This window comes from Mixophyes fleayi, chromosome 6 (assembly GCF_038048845.1).
Source record: "Mixophyes fleayi isolate aMixFle1 chromosome 6, aMixFle1.hap1, whole genome shotgun sequence".
NCBI lineage: Eukaryota > Metazoa > Chordata > Amphibia > Anura > Limnodynastidae > Mixophyes > Mixophyes fleayi.
In genome coordinates this window covers 150,291,925-150,315,718 of record NC_134407.1, presented here as the reverse complement: position 1 = coordinate 150,315,718, position 23,794 = coordinate 150,291,925, and the positions used below count along the sequence as shown (strand labels likewise).

Here is a 23,794-nt window from a genome sequence, read left to right as displayed (position 1 = left end):
TGCGAATTGAATCACTCTTGCAGGAGCTCCTGGGGCTTAGGGAAGGGGAATAAGCTTATTAGTAATAGGTTGTAATGCAGCTTTAATTTTGTGAAGGGGACAGCAGTGGATCACAGTAGTGGTATTCTTAAGACTTTTTATGTAAAGTGGATGGGCAAGTACACTTTCAGCTTCCGAAGAGGCATGCAATGCCCTCTCAGACTACCTGTGTAATCTTATTATTTTATTTTTAAAAAAAAAACATTTGCCCATTTTAGGACAACTGATTTCCTTGCTTTAACCACAATCCTTATTTCACTAGGTGAACCTCCAGGAACTGGAACTGGTACAATACTTATCTACCTGTCTGATGTCAATGACAACACTCCACAACTGGTCACACCGTACCTGGAGAGATGTGAGAAACAAGATCCAAAGTCGTTTACTGTTGAGGCAATAGACAAAGACTTGGATCCGTTCTCTGGACCATTTACATTTGAAGTCCCAGATCAGCCCAAAAGTATGAAGAATAGTTGGCAAATCAGGCAAAACTCTGGTTAGTCTGAATTTATGTCAAATCTGAAGTTTGTAAATGATTGTGTAAATGCTGTGGACTATTCTCAGCTTTTATAGTACTCAGTGGTTGCTGCATATGGGTGCCATAATATATTTTAGACCTGTTATCCCTAACTAGTTTCATTTGCATAAACTGCTACTGCATTAGGAACGAGATACCAGGTAGAAGTATGAGACCAATGGAAAAAAAATAAAAAGGCATTCATGGAAGAAATTATCCACAAAAATATGATAGATGTTTAATTTTAATTTATTTGACTTCTAAATTTTAACATAGATATTACTATAAATATAACTGACTAATGTAATGGGTGAAATAAATATTTTTGGTGAAACCAACCATTTAATTTTTTTAATAAATACTTTAAAATTTAGGATTGAAAAGGGACAAAACAGCAGTCAAATTTTATGATTGACCTAAGTAAGTTTGGAATTGTTTTTTCAGGTTATTCTGTTGAGATCTTACCGTTGCAAAGTCTCTTGAGGGGGAACTACTCTATTCCCCTGAACATTTATGACAGGCAGGGCTCTTCTAGCCAACAAGTCCTGAATTTGTTGGTGTGCAACTGTCCAGATGGAATCACTTGTGAAAAGTTGAAGCCTGCATCACGCAAGATGGGTGGAGGGGCCATTGGGGTTATATTTGGAGTGCTGTTCTTGTTGCTATGTAAGTATAACATGTTCAGTTGTCTGCTTTGTCGTCTGGATGGTGCTTGACCTCTGATATTCTTCTTAAATCTTTTAATAGTGGCTTTGTGCTTGCTCATGTGTTTTCTCTGTGGCTCGGGAGGAAAGAAACAAAGAAACATAATGGCAAATGATGAGGGCAATCAAACCCTGATCCAGTATAATGAGGAGGGAGGAAGTGCGCTGTCTCACGTAGGTTTCATTAATTATTTTTATTTGTTTATAGTTTATATTTATTTCAGTCCAGTAAGGTATCATCCTACCTAATATTTTCATCTAATTCTTAAATGGAGATTTTCTTGTAGCTTATTTTAAATTAAAGTGATAAAAAAAGATATGATTTAAATATCATAGGCCTGATTCATCAAGGCACGCATACTGAGCGCAACGTGCGTTTGTTTTAAAACGAACGTAAATTGTCTCTGCGCGCACCCAATTTTAACAAGAAACAGATCTGAAGATACATGCGTTGATGAATTCAGGGTAGGTCTGTTGTTCTCTACTACAGAAGACACTGCAGGATACATCATATATCTATTTGGATTATAAATTCGTAAAAGAACACACAGAAAATAAAAACTATTGAATTAATGTCACATGTTATTAATATAGGCATTAATGATAAAACAGTAAAAAAAAAAAGTGTTTTTTTTTTTTCATTTTTTCCCCATGAAATACATTTTTTAGGATGTTCTTAATGTCTGCTGAACATAATATACATTTTTACAGTTGCTCCTCATTGCAAACACATGTTATAGCATGCATACAAGACTGTCATCATCACTGATGACTAACCCTGTACCTGGAGCAAGAGATACGGCAGAAAAGAAGTGACTTTGAGATGCCCAGAGCTAAGGCGGAACTAGCAAGTTGTGGGCCCCGGTGCAGGGAGGTGGAGAGGAGGGAACTGGGGCCCCAGTACCTCCATGGGTCCGGGTGCATGGTAACTGCCGCACCAATGGTTGCGTGCTCTTAAGTTTGGCAGGCCAAATGCCCCTTCCCTGCCAACTTCCCTCTGAGAAATTGTAGGCTGTATTAAGTGTCTCTTGCATATGAAGATGAAGCCGACATGGCATGCGTTTACTGGCATATGGCCCGGTTCTCGGCATGCGCAGAGTGATGTTGCTTGCAATGCGCTCAAATTTGGCAGATAGGTGCTTTGGTGAATCAGGCCCCATATGTTTCTATGGGAAGTAACCCACACCATTTCCTCAGCTTTCTTTTAAATACTGAACCCACCTTCAACTGCAACATGTTAAAGACCAGGACCCACACTATTGCTCTCCTTTACTTGTAATGTGCGGACCCAACTCTGGGAACCCCCTTCCTCTGTGCTGTTGAGATCCCTGCAGAAATCAATCCCTTACAAAGCAAGACCTCATTTGAAGCAGTCTAGAGCAGATCGCTATGTCGGCCTGCCTTCTACTCCCATCATTAAGGTGATTTAGCTGTCAACTTCCAAAGTACGGCTCCATTAATCATTGTGCTGATATCATTGAGTTGGTGGCCAGAAATTATGATAGGAGGAAACGGTTTGGTAAACACTGTGGCCCTGCTTTTTTTGCGGCCCTATGTCTTCAAGGACCCTTAAAGCGCAGAGGAAGAAGGTTCCACAGGACTCACTGTTTGGGCAAGGGGAAGGGAGCTAATGACTGCCACAGCAATGTCACTAGTTCCTACTAAGCTGCATTCTCATGAGTATTTGTTGAATCCACAAAATTGCCGCCTCCACTAATGTTAGATGATGGGTACACTTAAACCCTTTACATAATACAATGTACATTTCTGACCACTATGTTTCAGAAAAAAAGTGATTTTCAGTGGTAACCTATGTCAATAGTTTCTGTCATGAAACTAATTTGTTTAAAAAGAGATATTTATTCTACATGAGGTCTACACCTTATAATAAGTGCAGTATTAATTATGTAATGTATCACCAGGCAAGCCCGGCTACTGTCATCAGCAACGGAAATGGAAACATTGAACTTATCTCAAAGGTAACACTATATAATCTCTGTAAAATCCCATTATTTACAGCAAATCCTAGCTTGTTATATTGCTAGATAATTATTTTTATAATATATGGCTAATGTTTTCAGAATATGCTCTCTATTTAGAGAAACATTTTTTCACCAAAATAATGCAAAAATAATGTCTTTTTATTGTTGGTGTCATGAGTGAATGAGGGTTACACAGGGGAGCAGTGGCGGAACTACCATTGGTGCGGCAGGTGCCATGCACCGGGTTCCGTGGAGATAATGGCGCCGCTGCATGGCAGATGCAGAGCGTCCGGCACCCAGGTTCCTTCCTTTCCACCTTCATGGATCAGCGCAGAGAGCTTGCTAGTTCCGCCTCTGCAGGGGAGATACTCTATGGAAATATATTTATTCATTCCTGTCTGACTAGTGACATAAATAAAAGGACATGCATTGCACAGTGTTAAATCATTAAAAAGAAGAAGCATTGAAAAATATTGTATTAAATGTCATTACAGTGTAATGTAATAGCTACTTAACCTATAGGTGGTAATGCTCTCTATAAGGAGGAAGAGAGGAAATATTTAAAAAAACTATATAAACAGTAGCCCCCTGTCAATCTGTTAGAAGAGAGACAGGGTTTAACTGGAAAGGGTAGGACTTGTCAGGGGTGAACACAACATGCCATTTTAAAAATTGTAAGCAACAAATGCAACGTAAAAGACTCGTACTTGTGCTAGGCATGGTCAGCCCTGTACAGAGCACACCATTAGGTTGGGAGATGGTACTAATCTTGTCATATCACTTAAATGATGGATTCATTTGCAAGTGATTCAATTGTAATAAATTCTATAAAATCCTGTTTATAGAAAAACAATATTATTAGTAGAGATGCAGGATAAACAATAGTTTCTAATGGTAAAAAAAAAAAATCTGCATATGAATATCAGTGAATGATCCAAAATGTTGTGTAGTAAGCTCTGGTAAGTAAACAGAATTCAGTAAGGCTCATTTACAAACTGAAAAAAATAGAGATACATTTTTTTTAGTTGCACAATTTTAAAGTGCATGCTCCCTTCCTTGGTCATTGGAACTACCCCTGGAAATCAGCCTGTTTCTAGCTTTATATCTACACCTGAAAATGCATGTGGTGGAAATAATGAATTGTCACTTCAAAGTCCAACCAATCTGCACTCAACAAGTCTTGATTCTGGTCTGCCCATCGGACAGCAGCCCTGCTGATGCGGCCATGAGTTTATGTGTTAACCCACATAAATAGTGCATTTGCTCAAAAGTTGGGATGGGTAACACAGCACAGCATTTGCTTTCATTATTAATAAGCCATCCAATTCAGAAATCCAATAGACTGTGGCATAAAAATGTTAAAACCATGTATTTGTTTTTTCAAGATTAAAAGTTTCATGTTAATAGACCTTATCAGGTAAAAGTTTACATTATAAGAGAAAGAGGAATTGGATAAAGTTTATTTTTCTAGTTGCCATGCATGTATAAAATAAAACTGACCATAAAATAAAAACAGTCATTCTCCTTTTGGAGAATCTTATTTGTAACTTCCAATTAATTAATACATACATTGTTTTCAACACAATCTATTGGATTTATGAATTGGGACACTCATTTGTTCATAGATTGAATTCTCTGTGTGTGTACTTCTGCGTTTATACAGAAACTTTTGACTAGGGCCTGAGCACCAATCATTTTCATTGTTCATCTACTGCACATCCGGTTATAACCAACTTTGATAGTGGTGGGCAACCTGTAGAGCCTTAAACTGCGGCACCCAGCCGGCTGCTCCCGATCTTATCAAAAGGGAAGCAGCCGACTTCCGCATCAGTGCAGGGAGGCCAAGCGGCATACATGGAGAAGGAGGGAGTGCATTGGGCCCTCTCTCCCTCCTCCCCATTGAAGACTGGAGGTCTGCATATGTGGCCTTCAACATGCTTCAAGTTGCCCCTCAAGGAGATATGAAGTGAGCCAGGCTAACATGTATGCATTAGATCATACAGTTCACAATACCACAGCACCACTGCTGATCTCAGATATTAATGGGTATGTATCAAAGCCAATGAGATCATTGGAATGTTCACATTAGCACAGATTATTTTAGCAGATGAGTGCGCTGATCTTATCGGGGACAGTGACCTGTCCACTTGTGTGCTTACGTTAGTGAGAACAGGGTTGGAGTAACAGGGACTTTGGGGTGTCAAATCCAACGTATGCTATCCATGGATTGATGTCGAGCTTATACACAAACAAAGGAAATCTCCCTGCATGCATGCATTATGTTCGATCAGAGAACAGAATATACAGAACACTATCTCTTCTGTATAAATTCTGCTCTCCTGTAATGCATATTAGGTTAAAGCATTTATAGTACTTTTGAGGAACTTGTTCATGTGCAATAACAGTTGATGAATCACAAGATCAGTTTCGGTTGTACTTGCACTCTAGCCTTATGGTGCAATTTTCCAAAAAGCCTTGAGGTAGTAAGTTATTTGTAATTGGCTACTTCTGCAGATTTTTACTTCTGCTTCTATTCTCTGCAAACTTCTTACAAATTCTAGAATATATCCCTGAGCATATTAAAATGTGAAGCATTCTTAAAGGTACACTACATTTTATATAAAATATATTATCATTCCCTTCTTTTGATTCACCTTTTAATTTAGAACCTCTAAACTATACCCTGCCTGTAGTCCTATTTGGCTCCTGTATAAACCTTACTTCACGATATAATTAGGTTTGTTCCCTAGTATGTGCCTGTACAATGGAATCTTATAGATTCATTCAAGCCTAGTGGCCGTACCAAATAGAATCTCACCCTAACTATGGATTTCATGGGAAAGCAAAAAGGAAAGAGAAGTAGAAAATACACTGTGCGCTCTGCAAGTGTTATATGTCACTTGTTTCACAATAGGAAGGATTGTCCATTGTGCTGTATATCTTCATTTGAGTAGGTCCATCATCAGTAATATTCATGTGGACTCCATGAAAGTGGTTCTTGGCATCTGCATTGTTTACAAATGGAAGTGGTGCTTAGGGTTCCACACAAAGCGCACTTCTTTAATGGGGTGTACAGTACGGCAGTGAAGACTGGTGGCTATAATTTTTCTGGAAGAGAAACACTTAGCTTTAATACACTTGTTGATAAGCCACATCATCAGTTTTATTAGTGTGTGTATATATATATATATATATATATATATATATATATATATATATATCCATAATCCTATACCCTTGAACCAATTGGTCAGGTTCAGTCATATAAACCATCCTTCTAGATAAGCATCTCCAGTGTGCTCCTTTAAAAATGTATATTTCATGTCTCTTATTTCTTGTAAGTGTTCACCAATTATTTACTCTGGGTCATCTGTGTCATTAATGAAAAAGATGCAACACTGGGCTCTTTGTTAGTGGGGCTCTGGCACCATCTAATACACCTTGTTTCAGGAGGATGTCCACAAAAATCAGAAATACATTTCTGTATTGGAGGTAAACACCTACAGTCATGGGTTGCTCTTTCCTTTATGTGTTTGAGTTGAACTTTCATATTGGAATTTTTTCTCATTATGTATAATAATCTCTACACTACTATTGGCGTGAGTCTGGTTTTTCCAGACCTGGCTTTCTTTTGTAAACCAATAAGCGACTACAGCCCACAACAAAAGAAAATAACTTGCAATCAATATACCTCCTGCTAATATCATTGAACACCACTCTCTGGAGTTCCTTGGACCTTTAAGCAGCTTGTACTTATACATTTTACTCAGACTCCCCTTGTCTGAAGATCTTGCAGTGCGAAGCGTGTATCCAGGTGTCTGTTCCTTGCACCTTTACTGCAGTGGGAGTCGTCAATAAAATCTGGTATGTTCCTTCAAACCTGGTTTCAAGAACTTTTCTCACGTTTTCTTTATAACAATCCAATCTCCAGGTTCCTACAGATAAGTGTTAGGATCCTGGTTTGGATCTGGAATGGAAGAGAACACCTAGCGGTGGATGTTAGTCAATTGTTTTCTGTTTATGCCATTAGTTTCTTCATTTTTAATTTTAATGCACCATTCAGCCTTTCTACCCACCCACTACTTCGGGGGGTTGTAGTGCTGATGTGATACCCACTTCTTCTGATACCTGCTGTAGTTCCTTCCCATAAAATGGGTACCTCTGTCATTCTCAAACCCTTCTGGAACCCTATATCGACATACTACTTTGAATTTTTTTCTTTGCCATTGCTTTGTTGGTTGCTGTTCTACAAGGCAACACCTCCACTCAGTGACTAAGTAAGTGCAGTGCACACAAGGACATACTCATAGCCAGCTATTTTTGGCAACTGTATGAAGTCAATCTGCAGCCTTGGGAAAGGGTACAGACTCTGTGGGGTACTTTTGAAGGGGACTTTTACAGTCTTACCAGGATTGTGTAAAGCACATCGAGATACATATCCTTGTGCAAATCCAGGAGCCACCCAGTTTCATTCCAGGTCCTTTAACATGGTGTCCTTGGACACATGGACCTTTTCATGTAGGGCTTGTGGCATCACTAGGTACAATGCTTTTGGCAAACAATTGCGATCCTGCAACCGCCATTCATGTCCTTGTTCCTCTGCCCCCAGCATTTTCCAGGCCTGCTTTACAACAATTGGGGCTTTTTCTTGATATTTATGAGTATCTCTTATGTCTAGGATTGGGGATAGGCCACAAAATTTACGCTCACAGGGTTCAGCTTGCTTTGCAGCGGAATCTGCTAGGGCATTACATTGGGCTTCTGAGGTTTGTTCCCTAGTATGTGCCTGTACCTTTATCACCGCTAGTTACTTAGGCAGTTGAAGAGCAGCAAACAGGGACCTAATGAGTTCTGCACACCCTGTGTATGGTGTGCCATCAACATAATATCGGAAACCATCTACAAACAATTCTAAATCAGCATTTGGTATAGGGATTTCAGATAGGTCAGGTATAGCAGCACTTTCTAATCACATTAGTTGAATGCACAGTAGAAAAATAAAAAGTTTATGTATTTTCTGTGTCATGCTGCTGCTGTGACTGACTGTCACATTCACTATGTGTCTTATCAATATCTGCTTCTTGTGTCAGTATGTACCCCTTCTTTCCCCTCTTGAATACAGCAGCAATAGAATAATGTTGCTGTGTTCAGAGTTGCACACCTTTTTAATTTGACATTAGAGGGGGTAAGCAAAACCACCTCATACTTAGTGAACCTGGCTGACGACAAGTGTTTTTTTCTGTGCATTATTGAGAATTTCTGTTACTGAATGTGGTACCTGTATAACCCCAACTCACTATGGGGGCTGTTTTTTTCCATCAGTGGTGCAGCCGCGTCTACTGATTTAATGCACTGATTACAGGGTCTAACTGCATAGAGTAATATGCTATGGGACTTTCTTTCCATCCATGTGCTTGTGTGAGCACTCCCTGGGCATGTCCCTGTATTTCATGACAAAACAGATTAACCAACTTGTTAAAATCTGGCAAAGCCAGTGTTGGCGCTGAGGTTACATCAGCCTTCAATTGGTTAAACATTTGTTCCTGCTCAGGTGAGAGTGCAAATGACTTGCTATCATCCAGAAATGCCAATGCAGGAGCACGGATAATAATTCATAAAGTCTTAAGTCTTTTTTCTAAAACACAATAGTCATACTCAGTGGAATCTATATCACGTAAACCTTTCTAGTGTTTACTTATGTTTGTTGTGGCATTCCTCTACTCATTGAGAGTTGGATAAATTCAATCTGGATTATCTGAAGGGTCTCTCTCTGTAGCTGGGAGGTGTGTTGGTTCTGTGAGAACAGTGCATCCAAGATGTACCTGCAAACAGGTTAAACAACTAGCAGAAATTTGCAGCTAGTGTAAAGAATCTCAGAGCATACAATAGGCCATAATTTATTGAGCCATAGCAGTCTTTGTGTGTTAAACCACAACTAAGCTGTGCCAAAACAGGCTACAAACTCTTTTTTTTTCTGTCATTAATTTACATTTTTGTTCTTCAATCATTTTTCTGCTGCTTTTATTACTTTTGTCAGCTTCTGGTATTTAACAATTTGGCAAACAGTGTGTTTCCACCCCCTATCACTGTGTTTCCCTCACTCTCCTGTAACCCATCAGGTAACCAGTGAACATTTTGTACAGTACCTGGCTGCTCATTAAACACTTATTTACGTGTTTCTCTGTATAGCTTAACTGTGACGCTATACGTTCCATGTCATAAAAAATGCTTTCCTTAAAGGGGCAGTGGCTAATCTTACAAACAGGGGTTGTCAGAATGACGTGACCTAAGTGCATGCTCAAAGCCACTTCTATCTCATCATCACCTAGCACAGCCCCCTTAAATGACTCCGGTATCACTTCCTGAATCTCAATCATTCCATTACACAGCCCTCACAAAACGTTCCGGACATTTAGTCATTTTAAAAGCAAAACTGTCTCTCTCACAAATCAGAGAACTCTCGTTAGACACCTCGCATTGTGTCTGCAAATCTCCCAGCATTTTCTCTACAGAATATCCCAATCACCAAACATTCACACATATTTTCAGAATCTGTGATTTCCCTATTGAAAGTATAAATGTATTCACTTGTTCAAGTCTCGCTCACAGATGGGATTTTATCTTGTAACATTTCTTTATGGGCATAACAAACCCCTCTAATTTATGAAAAACATTCATCAGTGCCATTTTCAAATAGATTAAAACTGTTTGTAATATCTGCATGTAAATACTCACTTCCACCTTACTCTATTACACAGAGATAATTATTTTTCTCTACTTCAAAAACAGGATCTGTTTTCTCCTGACACTAGTTAAACATTATTTACAGTCTTGTCCGTCCGTTGATTTGTGCAGTGATGGACCACGGAGTTTAAAACTTTTTGCATCTCTTCAAAAGCTTACAACAATACAGGCATTACATTTACAAATGTACAACTTTTTTAATCTTAAAACAAAAGAAAAACAATACTCACTCCCTCACTTATAGAGGAAGAAAAATGAAATGCTATCTTCTAGCCTACAGTTGTGGAACTACAAGTCCCAGCATTAAACCAAATACTATGCTTCAATTTCTTGTTACAACTCCGGAAACATTTAAATTACTCTTGAATTATTGAAGCATACGCTAAGAACTTTTTTTTATCAATTTTACATACATTGTCAGATAACCAAAACCACAACCCCCCTTCCTTTCTTCACAAACTGAAGTCTTTTACATAGAATAAGGGGGAAAGATTCCATTCTCTCAGCTGCGCATCATCACACATACACTGTACAATGTTTCTCCTATATACATACATTTACAGTGCACAAATTATATGACTTTGAATTTCAGCATCACAAGTACCTGTTACAGGGAATGTTATTTTGTTAGACGTCTGCCTTATGCAAATGTTCAAAATAATTAACCATTAAACTATTTTTCCTATACATGTGACCAGCAACTAACTTCTTCAGTAAAACTTGTTTTTAACTTATTTTAAGGACAGATTCACAATACAAATAATGCTAGTCACAATAGTTACACATTCTGGACCCTTATTTAGAGTCGGACGCAAAGTCTGTTTTAGGCGCATCCAACAAAAAAACACTATCATGCATGTGCAGAAAGCACCAAATCCGCCTGCATCTTGGACGCAATTAACACTTGCGCCTAAAACAGACTTTGCGTCCGACTCTAAATTAGGTCCTATATCTGGGTCCTTAATTTTGCAGCATTCCACATTTTACACATTTCTTTACTCTACAATAATTCAGCCCTGTCTTACATTTACATTTCCACATATATTTCAATTTTCCAGATCCCTTAACTTTTCTCTGGCACCTCAAACAATCTCTTGGAGTTTGAGCTGAATACCCATTTTGGTATTGTCACATTACCACTTGCAACACTAGTTACTCCATTCACACATGTCAATTCTTTCTCTTACATCTGCCATTTCTGCACATTCATGTTCATAAATCAATTCCTCAATGGTTTACAGCTGTTTCACATTTTTCTCTTAAGTTATGTTTATCAATATATTTTGACATACTCTTTATCATAATTAGATCAAAACTACCTTCTTTGGCCAAACCAAACTTCTTAAACAATTCACCTATTCCTACACAAAATTCCTTGCCATGGATATATTCCATTATGTCCAAAGGCATTCCTAGAACATTAGATTCTGTACTATTGTTATTACCCATGATCAAAATACCTCATGACCTAGTCAAATTACCTTATGACTTGAAACAACAATTAATACAACCTGGACCCTTATCTGGGTCCCAAAGAATCAAATTCCTTATCAAATTGTGTATCTTATGGATTCCAATGCAATGACATTAAACTTTGACCATCAAATTTTCAAAGAACAACAGATAATATGCAAAACATACAACAAAACGAATATGAAAGTTTTCCTCTGATTGGCTTTTATGGTCAAGGCACAGCGACACACAGACCAGGCCGGACTGCAGAAAGACACAGACGCAAAGCAAAAATTGCTGACCATGTGGATTTATTCATCTGTGTCCCTCTCTGATCCGACAATCTTACAGTGGGTCACTTGGACACTTACCAATCTCGCTGGGTACATCCAAAGAATTGTCAGAACCAATGTATGCTATCCGTGAATTGATGCTGAACTTTTACACAATCAAAGAAAATCTTCCTACATGCATTATGATCGATCAGAGAACAGAATATACAACACTATCTCTTCTGTATAAATTCTGCTCTCATTTAATGCATATTAGGTTAAAACATTTATATTACATTTGAGGAACTTGTTCATGTGCAAAAACAGTTGATGAATCACAAGATCAGTTTCCTGACAAGCCTGCGGTTGTACTTACACTCTAGCCTTATGGTGCAATTTTCCAAAAAGCCTTAAGGTAATAGGTTATTTGTAATTAGCTACTTTTGCAGATTTTTACTTCTGCTTCTATTCTCTGCAAACTTCTTACAAATTCTAGAATATATCCTTGAGCATATTAAAATGTGAAGCATTCTTAAAGGCACAATACATTTCATATAAAATATATTATCAGGGGTATGGCCAATATAACTGTGAGGGGCCCAGACCCCTAGTCTAATCAACCGGCCCTCTTCTGTTCTGCAATGTGGCTGCTCCCAGGCTCTGATAGGCCGGGAGCGTGGAGCAGTGACGTCATTACTGCACTCTGCGCTTCCAGTCTATTAGTGACCAGGAACTGTTGCATTGTGGAGGAGAAGGTAAGTTAATTAGGCATTAATTTCATTGGGGAGGGGAACATTTACTGTGATTAGGGAGAGGGGAGAGGGAAACATTTAATGTGATAGGATAGGAACATTTACTGAAATGGGATGGGGGAGAGGGAACATTTACTGTTATGGGGGGAGAGGGGAACATTTATTGTGATGGGGGTATGGGGAACATTTACTGTGATGGGATGAAGGTGGGAGGGAGGGGAACATTTACTGTGATTGGGGGGAACCGGAGCATTTACTGTGATGAGGGAGTGCGGAAAGGCATATACTGTGATGAGGGAGAGGGGGAATGTATTATGTTGATGGACGGGCGCATGTACGGTGAAGAGGGAGGGGGCATGTATGGGGTTGAGTGGGGGGTGGGGCAGGGACAATATCATGTGAGGAGATAAAGGAGCAACTAGAGACACAGACTGAACTTTAGATATTGGAAGGAATCTTATCAAACTGATTGTGTTGTCACACTTGTACATACATTTTGTCTTGTCTGTTGTTATTATATGAGGGTAATTTTGGTTGCTGGAGACATTATCCGATTTTTACTAGTGGAGCTCCTTGGGCATTGTTTTCTAGACAAACAGCCAGGCTATTTTATATGTTAAATAATGTTAGCTAATGAAAGGATTTAATACATATTTTGGTTTCAGGGTAAGGCTGCAGTTGGACGTTCAGTCTCTAATACAATGCCACAGGCACAATATCAGTCCTGGGAACATGTGAGTATTAACTGTCTTCTAATTTAAATAGAAAGCCAGCTAACTGCACAAACAAGTTATAGACAAGATATATTATATGTAATCTGGTTTCAGGATAAGGAAACAGTTGGACTATCCTTTTCTACTACAATGCCACGGGCACAATATCAGTCCTGGGAACTAGTGAGTATTAACTGCCTTTATGTTACAATAATAGAATATTGTTTTTGCTTCTTTAACCCTTTATTAACTGGCATACTTTGTAGCTTTATGAGAATATACATTGCAGTATTCCATTTTCCTGTTGATGCCGTGCAGAATTGATCGAGCAGTCAGCAAACATTTTTCCTGGTGTACTGCGTTGCCGCTATTCCTATGTGTTGTGTTTTTATAGTACATATGTTCAAACCACATGGGCCTCAGTGTTGCAGTTGGGCTTGTGTTAATAGGTTAAACCAAAAGTATTCACATGCCTTACTCTCAAAAATACCATTGCACACACCCTAAAAATAAGGAATTTAAGGAATTGTGGTTGTAGACATTCAGTTGCTCTATTTATATTGACGATGCTGTTTGTAGACATCAGACTGGTTGTTGTGTATGTCATATGTTCATAATCATGAATATTTGTTCAGCCCACACAATCCTGCCTCCAGTGTATAGGAGCCAGGGGCATTTTTAATAAAACAGATGAAAAAGTTGGAGCGCTAATCAGTCAGCTGATTATCTTATGAGCAATAGTGAGAAAACTTTGTCTCTTAACAGGACAGTGCTGGCATTGTAGGATCTGGTTCAAAGCGTGTGGCACAGAATCAAGCTTGGACACAGGTAAGCTACTGCCTCTTTTCACTTGTAATCAGCTTCTTGTGAGCTAGGGAAGAGGGATTTAATTGTGAGGCCAATGCCCTGACAGTCTGGCAGGCTTTGTGAAAAAATCAGTGGAGGATGTCAGGAGATTAAGATAATATGTCACTAAAACGGCTGAAGGTAGTTTAGTGATAACACCATCTATTAATATCTGCACATTGGGTAATAAAACTTTGAAACATGACTGCTACCTGAAACAACTTGTTTAAATCTCAGTAACACTCTGTTGCTTCCACTTCATGGATAGTTTGTTAATAACTATGGAAACAAACGGTGGAATGTGCTACATTTGATGTTTTCATGGTTACAGATGGCCAGTCATAAGGAAGGTCAGTTATTCACAATCTATTTGTCAAATCAGTGTGACAGGTGATTAACAATAGGGCACACTACTTACTAATCACTAATCTGTGTGAAAGGAGGGTGAAGTGATATTTTTCCTTTTCTTTTCTAGGTTAATTAATTAATTAATTTGTATTGTGGCCTAGAATGGAAGTTCCCATTCCTCCTGTATCTGGTTTCATGTATTTGCACTTCCTTATCACATAATAAACGGTGTGATTCGTGACTCCCAACCATATCAGAGAGAATTTAGAAAGGATCAGTATATGGAAACTAGAATGAAACATCACACTGCGTAATTCCTTCTAGTTTCTTTCTCTTCTGTCCTGTTCCAAGAGATACGATTTTAAACTTCAACAATAATAAGAACAAAACATAGTTACCAAAATTGTTAGATAACTTAATTGGTATTGCTTAATAATTATTTTTTTTTAACATCCTTTTTTAGTGTGATTACTGTTTTAATTTGATTCTAATAAGATTTGCAGATTAAAAAGACATTGCATAATCATTTTCTATTTTCTATCATATTGCTGAATAACAGCTCATTCAGGTTTGAGAGTTACTTTCTTCAAAAGTTATTGATGATAACATGAGCAAGTGTACCATTTTCGAGGATAATATGGGCATCATGACAGTGGATTTTTAAATGTTTGGGTGTAGCTGGGTACATAAATTATTGCTGGGCTTTGGAATCTTTTATGGAACAGAAGTAAACAAGAGCTTTGTCACCAATATACTGGCTAGTGACATATATGCTTTTATGTGTTCAGATAACTCAATTTATATCAGAGTTAAATTGTTCAGACTCAGCTCTAACAGCTGTTCCTCAGTTAGCATGATGAAGAGATTGTGAGGATTACAGGAATGTGGGGACTGAGCATTGACTATCTACATAGCATGTTTCAGTGACTGTAGCTCAGACAGTACAATAGATAACGTTTCAAAGCCCTGGTACAAAATCTGCGATCAAATATAACAAAGTTCCTATGCGCAAATTCAAAAAGCTCTCTGAAAGCTCTTTGATAGAGTGCATTTTCTTCTCACACTCTGCAGGTGGCGCTGTATGCATGTGGAATTATCCAGCCACTTGCAAGATATAGATACAACACAATGTGGAACATAATAATTGTGAATATTCACTAGCAGTCATTAAAAATATAGTGGAAGTTGAACAGATTTACGCTTTATTTAGATTTTAGTGGAACCATATATCATGCAATTTACAGCTGGGAACGGCAACATGTTTTCAAGAATTGGGCAGGTAACAAAGCTGTATATATCATGTAGATCACTACACTAGGGTAGCACTGTTTCCGGGACAGTACACAAATAGTTTTATTATAATGTTGTTTACTCTTCTACTTGTAAGTTTTCTTTTTTCTACTTCGTCTTGGCCAACCATCTTATCTTTATCTGTAGATCATTGGAGAGCAGTATGTTGGGTGTGTAACTACTAATGGGACACAATGCTTAGGACATCACATGTTCTAAACACAGCCCAACAAAATAACTGGAAATTGTAGTTTACTAACACATAATAGCCACATCACCTACTACTACACCTTATCATGATCAAAGGATGCATTAATCCATGTAGGATTAGATAAGAGCATGTATTAGAGGAAGGAATCTCCAGATATAGCTACACTGTATATGTCTACCTGGCCAAGTTTGATTGTACAGAGCAAATAGCTTCCGTGTTGTAAACTGAAGTGTGACATGTCTGCCCCTCTATGCATCAGTTTGATAGGAACCTTATGTCACTCTGTGCTGGCAGGGGTCGCCGCCCTTTCCACTATTTAACATTCAGTCTCCTATTGCCTCCATTCCCCTCCTCATATCACTAACATAATCATACAAGTGGACAGGTCACTGCATCCCACCAGATCTGTACAGTCATCTCCAAAAATACTTTGTACTACTGTGAACTAGAGATGCTCACTGACTCCAGTGATTTGGTTTTGGTTTTGGATCTGGATCACCGTTGTGTTTTGGTTTTGCCAAACTGCCCTTGCGTGTTTTGGTTTTGGTTTTGTTTGGTTTTATTTTGCTATTTTTGAAAAAATACCATTTTTTTTGGTCTAAAATAACCTAATTTAGTGCTCCACCAGTTTCTTGGATAAGTGAGGTAATTCTAAAGCTAATAAATTATGAAAAAACAGTTTAATCCCTGGTAGGCCGTCCTTAATTCTAACACTTGCCTGCAAATTATACAGACAAACCTGGTTGTCTTCCCCCTCCATCTTTGATTATTGGCAATGTAGCCATCGTCTTTGGGTGTATATTACACCCTCCACTTGTAGTTGAATAGAAAAAAAGCAGCCTGCATAGACTGTAGAATTAGAAAGTAAAAATGAATGGACAAAGGCAGTTTGGTATCTGTCTGCATCAGACCCCCTCTCCACTAGGAGCAAAATAGAAAACTATTCAACCGTTATAGAGTCTAGAATATAAATAGAAATTGAGAAAGGCAATTTGGTATCTGTCTGCATCATAATCATCAACATCATCATTAGTGCCCTCGTCGCCTACACAAATCTCCCCCTCATCCTCTTCTATTTCCAAAGTGGCATCCTCAATTTGTGTATCAGCGGCTATACTCGGGCTGTTCAGGCACACATCAGCAGAACTGCTGAAAGGGTCCCTCTTTATGGGTACATTAACAGAATACTCACGATTAGACATCCCACTGGTGGATGGACTCTCCACAGGGATTGGTGTCATTTGTGATTCAGAGCAAACATTATCCTCTAATTCCTTACTGTTATCTTGCAGCTCGGCTTTGATGCGTAACAGTAGTTGTGCACCACTTGTAGGCTCGGTAACATTTTTTGATCTGCCACTAATAGACAAAGGTGAAGGCCTCATTCTCTCTTTACCACTGCGTGTGTAGAATGGCATGTTGGTAATTTTTTTTTTTATCGGCACTTAACTTTTCCTCAGTTACACTTCTTTTTTGCTTCGACACGGTAAAAAATTTTTGGGTGTGTGTTTTTTTGACTGATTTCAAAAGACTGTGTGGACTGCTTTGAATCCATTATGAGCCCAAAGCACTTGTAGTGCTACAAATTGTTTTAGATACTGCTGACAAATATGACTTTTGACAGCCAGAAAAATTAATGCAAAAGAATTAGGGACACCCCAAAAGCACTTGGTAGTGCTAAATATTATTTTTTTAGACTACTGACAAACAGGACTTTTGACAGCCAGAAATATTAATGCAAAAGAATGTGGGACACCCCAAAAGCACTTGGAGTGCCAGAAACTGCACAAAAAACCCTCCTCTATCCTCCTCTTATTGCTGTAACAACAGGTATTAAGATGACAATGGTATTGCATACAAACAATAATGTGTCCAAATACTGATCTTTCCCTGCACTGATCTAGCCAGTGGGACCTAACCTTGCTCTCTCCCTCTGTCAAATGGCGATGGATTGCTGTGGAGGCTGGTATTTATGCTTTTCAAATCTCGCGAGAACCGAGCTCAGAAATACGAATACGTCACAATGACGTTTTGCCTCGATTTCGAATCCGAATGTGCGGGAGAGTACCGGGCGTGCTCGGCTCGGCACTCGGATAGGCTAAATTCGGATGAATTCGGATCTCGGGCAACCGAGTCCGCCCATCTCTACTCTGAACACTCCTATGGTCTTATTGGCTACCCACTTCAAAACAGGGTACGCTCAGACAAACAGGAGATGAAGACTGATATAAAAGGTGCTTGTACACTATCCAAACACATCTTAACAAGCCAATATTTCTGCATTGATAATATTATATAATATAATAGATAAAAATAGAGGTACAGGTGCAAAATGTCAATATTAAGAAATATGAACGAGACATCTCAAAATATAATGTCCTCATTCATGATCAGTAGCTTTAGGTTTACAGATCTAGCCGTGAAGATCATCAATAATAGTAATTTCACTCAAGAAAGGACTTTTAATCACTGCAATGTGTTTATTTCTGGCAACAATTCAGTCCTCAGGTCAGGTCCTTTCTGAAAACAACCAAAATGTGTGACTATATTGTGGGTTGTCTTGAAAGAACTCCATATGAGGACAGAGGGCCTGATTCATTAAGGATCTTAACTTGAGAAACTTCTTATTTCAGTCTCCTGGAAAAAACCATGTTACAATGCAAGGGGTGCATATTAGTATTCTGTTTTGCACATAAGTTAAATCATACTTGCCAACTCTCCCGGAATGTCCGGTAGACTCCCGCATTTTGGGAGAGTCTCACGGACTCCCGGGAGAGTGTGGCAATCTCCCGAAGTCTGCCCACTTCACTAGGAATTTAGGCCAAAATGCCGCGATTCTACGTGCCTCGATTTTTTTTGCGCCCCCAGGCTGCGGCCAGGACAGGTGATAAGCAAGACAGGGGACTACTTGGTAATTATTTTTGCTTAGGGTTGCTTTGAAAAATTTATGGAGAGCCTAAGGGTGCTTCGAACTTAGAATGTTTGGGATCCACTGTGTTAACCCGATTTACTTACCCCAGGGGCCACCAAGGTAACAGCAGTTCTACAAATACAGCGTGTGTCATCATGCCAAAATTTCTGTTTTCTGGGATATTGCCACAGGAGATGCCAGAACGACCCCGTCTCTCTCCAGCACATTTATGGCAATTTGGTAGCTACAGGTTTACTTTAATAAAAATGCTATTTTGCTGTAGCTTAAACTGCATGTGTTTGGGGAACTCTTCCCTTGCGTATAGGGGAACATAGAGAATGTATACAGGGCATTTCAGAATCCAGCATTGTAGATATGTGTTTGCTCAATGTTTGAGAATTAATTTAAAAAGACATTGTTTATTTTTGTTTCACAGAACAGAAAATATATGAGAAATGGATCTCTTAAGAACAGAAATGAAAATGTTTTTGTAGAGAAAATTGGAGAGATGCTTAGCCAAGTAAGTAAAAAGACTTAAATGATATAGTGCTATTGGTTACCTGGATTTAAAAATAACAACACCATGTCCTTAGGATCAGGCACGGGCTGGCAATTTCAGCCCGGGGGGCGCACAGGCGGCCGCATCACATGACACGGGATGCGGCCGCGTCATTGATGCACTGATAAAAATCGCCGATTTTGAAACTGGGGGACGGCCCTAACAACGGTAATTCTAAACGGCCCGGGGGGGCCATGCCCCCCGGCCCAGCCCGCCCCTGCTTAGGATAGTGTTCCCTATTAGTGGTTAAATGCATAGTATATATTTGTTAGTCTTGCTGATTTTTACTACGTAGTGGTCAATACATAAGGTGTTTGCATCATAAAATAAAGACTGCCAAGTATTTTTATTTATAACATGGATTTCTATTGTCGCATGGTGGAGAAGAAGTGAAGGGCAAAGTAGGACAACTTGGAACCAGGGTAGTGTCACACAGGAGCTGTTTTTTTCAGCTAGAAAAGTGCAGCACTCATCGCACTCTGCTAAGGGGAAAGCTCATCACCGGTTACATAGAAGTGATCATGCCGAGAAGACTTTGCATGCAACACCTTCAGTGCTTATGGACACCTGCCACCAAGGGGCAATTGAGATCCATGAACGTTAACACTTTTTTAAATGGAAAAGTGCTACCGTCAAACTGCCCATGTGACACCACCCTAAGGAACTTGGCCTGTCACAGTCTCCGCTATACAATTGAAAACCACTAATGTCTGTACTTCCCCATATCATTTGCTATCAATAACTGAGTAAATAATTTCCAGTAACGTCACCTTACATCATCTTACTGCGCACCCACTAATGACTGATGGGCTAGAATATAACTGTTCTGGGTATTTTCACAGGATGTATTCATTGTCTGAGTCCAGGTAATGCGTAAAAAAAAGAGTTATGGCATTTTTGTGAGAGAAATATTAGTATATGCATTGAATAAACTAGAAGTATTTATTAAAGTATGTCTGACTTAATAAACCATTCAATAAACCTTAGAATGTTATAACAGCAAGAATGGGATTCAAAGGCGTCCTGGCAGCGAGTTTCAGCAATGCATGTCAGTTTTCATATATTACAACTTAGTATAGCACATAAATACACTTTATATAGCTTTAATTGCATCAATTTCTAAGTATGGCTTTCAGAATCAAGACACATCTGACTTATATAAACTAAACACCCAAACAACTTTACAACAATACACATCTTTATTATGCCAAAATGCCAGTATAATAAGTATTACACATATTACCACGCCCATTGCTCTTGGCGCAATAGGTTAACCTAATAGCATGACAGATTAAGAGACATCATTCAGTGCTGTTGGACCACATCCAAACCAGAGGAATGCACAGCTGGGAACTGTAATAAATCCATCAAAGCAGTTGTCATGCTATTATGGCTGGACACACACATGCTTTCTATAGCTAGGCACACGCGTGTTAGGGCGTGTTGCGATCAGTCAAACCTTGTAACTTTTATATATCTTGTGGTTCATCTGCTAAGATTCTCACATGTGCCATAAGGATCATTGATGCCCGGTTTTCAACGCTGAGACTGTTATTGGATTTATGGGAAATTTCATATCCTCACTATCCAAGCTGGCATTTGAAGCAGAAATGTGTATTCCACCTTTTATTGTATTTTAGGGTAATATTCTAGTTTCCCATAGTCAGCAGCAAGTAACTTTTTTAAGGAAAGATGATGATATATCTACATAGACTCAAAAAACAGGGAATTAGGAGTTTTGTGTAGTTACATGCAAATGAAAAGCTTTTTGCTTTTCATCCAACATGTGTCTCTTTCCTATAACTCCTGTATTTTGGGGGACCAGTGGCCATCTAAAACAGATGAGCAATAAGGAACAAAAGGGAGGATGTGGAGGTAATAGTTAGCTATGCAGTTCCCATCCTTGTTGCTAAAGCCACATATGTAGAAAAAAGGAATAACATTTACAGAAAACAAATGTTAAAAACACTCAACTGGAAAATATGACACAGTTCCCCTTATAACAGTCATTGCAGGTTCGGTAGGGTGTAGTTAGGATTAGTTGGTACTGCTGGTCCTTAATGTTTCTCCTTTTTCACCCATCAGAGGCTGCAGAGAATCACTGTTGCTGATGAAATAGCTGATTACAAGTCCCGTGTATATGCTTACGAGGGGGAACTGGAATATATCGACTCAATGGAATCTTTCGCCTTCCCAGAAAGCAATATGGACTTTAATTTCCTGGACGATTTTGACCCAAAGTTTGCCAATCTTGAGAAGATCTGCCAGCAATGCAGGATCTAGACTGTGGACTTCTTCCTGGGGCAGTTCTGCCACATATTGCACTGAGCAATTCTGGGGAATGTATTTGAAAAGGATCTCATTGTATCATACAAATGCTTATTTAGTAAGGGGTTGAGGGGAATTATCACTACGCTGCAGATGCTTTATTATATGCTGTGCATTGTACTGTTAGCACATATACGATGAGGGTTGACAGTTATGGAACTTGCCGCTTCTTTTACTGGGTTTGCATTATATAGTAAAGGTGACCGCGCAGGTGACAGCTCTGCAAATGGATAAAACCACTAAGACAGATTGATGAGACAGTCCATGGAAAAACACTATAAGATAGACCGCTGGTATTGATTGCTGAGAGCATCTGTGGAACAAATTGATGAGACAGACTGCTGAGAATTATTGCTAAATTCCTTTCAATGTCATATCACATAACCTACACTGCTTAAATTATTTCAAAATTATTGAATGACAACTTTGAATAATCAATTTGTTAGATAAGATATTGTCAGATTTACAAGTAGATGGTGACAGGTAATTTAGAAAGGGCTCGCCTTAGTACCGAGAGTAAAAATGCTGTTCCCTTCTGGCTTGACAGCAACTGAAGTGACTCAGCTGTACATTTGCCCTGTAGATAGTAATCCCGTGCTGATGTGCAGGATAAATGGAGCCCCCCACCCTCCACCCCATCATGACGTGGCTCTGTGAAATGACACACCAACAAACGGACTATTAAATCAGTACTTTAAAAATAGTTGTCATAGAAACAAAAACAGTATCTACCTCATCATCGAACACATCTAGCTGACGAGTACGCATAACAAATAAAAGCATCAGACTCATACTGTAGAAACGTTTAATGTATACTGGCATCCATTCTATAGTCAAACCTTCTTTCTTGTTCTCCGTCATGGAAGCGCCACAGTTAGATCTATCTCTTGTTCATTTCTGGCACATTGAACATGGACACATGAACTTTTTATAACAAATGAAAGCCAAAAGGACTTTATAATGATAATATCGGTAACAGAACTGGAACGCCAGTAACACATTGATCACAGATGCTATTTTTGTATAACATGAATGAATATTCATTTATTTTTTACTGAAATGTCCAAAATGAATCAGGTATGTTGCTACATGTAGACATTTAATCTGGTGTAATATTTTGCTTCATCTTTTATTTTTATTTTTGAATAAAACTTTGATACAATATTACTTGTAAGGAGAGTTAACATTTATATTTGTCAGCAGTAGTATAACAGTATACTTCCTATATTTCCATTTCTTCATTTTACTAATGTTTGTGTTTAATTATTGTCATGTGGATGACAGGTAGAGATGGTTGCAGTTTTGGTGAGCTCTGTGCCCTATCTCATACATAATCTTCTTCTCACAAATATAAAACTGTTAAAAATGTATCAATGCAGAATAAAATTACACTGTGAAAAAGAGCTTAAACCCAGGGTTGTTTTGAAGACCTACTGTAATACCAGCTCAGCTCCTTTACTCACTGAGTGTAACTTTCATTGCTGTTGCCATCTCTGTTCCTCCTTTGGTGATCTCTGTGGCCTCCCTGGTAATGGCATAGACCGTCAGAACTTCTGCGAACATGAGGAACAAGTGTCCTAGTTCTGTGTCAAGCAGCGAGCAGGATACCAAAGAAAAATACTGGGCACCCAGCTACTGTGAGCTGGTGTATAACCACAGGAATGCTCATGTAGCAAAAAGTTTCTCCAGAACCAGAACAGGAAGGACGTTCAGTTGAGAAAAATTGTGAAGACATTACCTTATGTATCAATTGTTCCCCAAACCTATTTCATTGTAAGCTCATTTGAGCAGGGTCAGCTTTACCTTCTGTTTCATGATATTGTATGTTATTTATTTGTATTATGCTTTCCTCAGTGTACAGTGCTACATAATATGTGGCTGCTTTATAAAGAAAGGATAATCATAATAATAATAGTTAATATACTAGGATGCATCACTGGACTCTCCTGGCTCCTGCTGATACTTTTTCATACTGGGAGTATGTTATGTATAAAATGTTCACTGCAGAAGCAGACATTGGGTACTAGGTATGTAATCTCTCAAGATGTGGTATAACTTCAGTTTTGGGTAGAATTATACTTTAATGAGCCTTTTGCTAAAGGTGAAAGAAAAGAGAAATCCCAGCA

General features: G+C 38.7%; 1 protein-coding gene across 1 annotated transcript in view; it reads left to right on the top strand.

The window, feature by feature from the left end:
• The window catches only part of CDH26 (cadherin 26), a 115,968-nt gene extending 93,144 nt beyond the window's left edge, over positions 1 to 22,824 (top strand). Inside the window, 9 exon segments of the mRNA XM_075176774.1 lie at positions 302 to 535; positions 1,001 to 1,222; positions 1,304 to 1,434; positions 3,183 to 3,239; positions 13,128 to 13,196; positions 13,290 to 13,358; positions 13,941 to 14,003; positions 19,218 to 19,301; positions 21,426 to 22,824. Of these exon segments, the coding sequence (XP_075032875.1) occupies positions 302 to 535; positions 1,001 to 1,222; positions 1,304 to 1,434; positions 3,183 to 3,239; positions 13,128 to 13,196; positions 13,290 to 13,358; positions 13,941 to 14,003; positions 19,218 to 19,301; positions 21,426 to 21,623 (1,127 nt within the window). The 3' untranslated portion in view covers positions 21,624 to 22,824.
• The last annotated feature ends 970 nt before the right edge of the window (positions 22,825 to 23,794 follow it).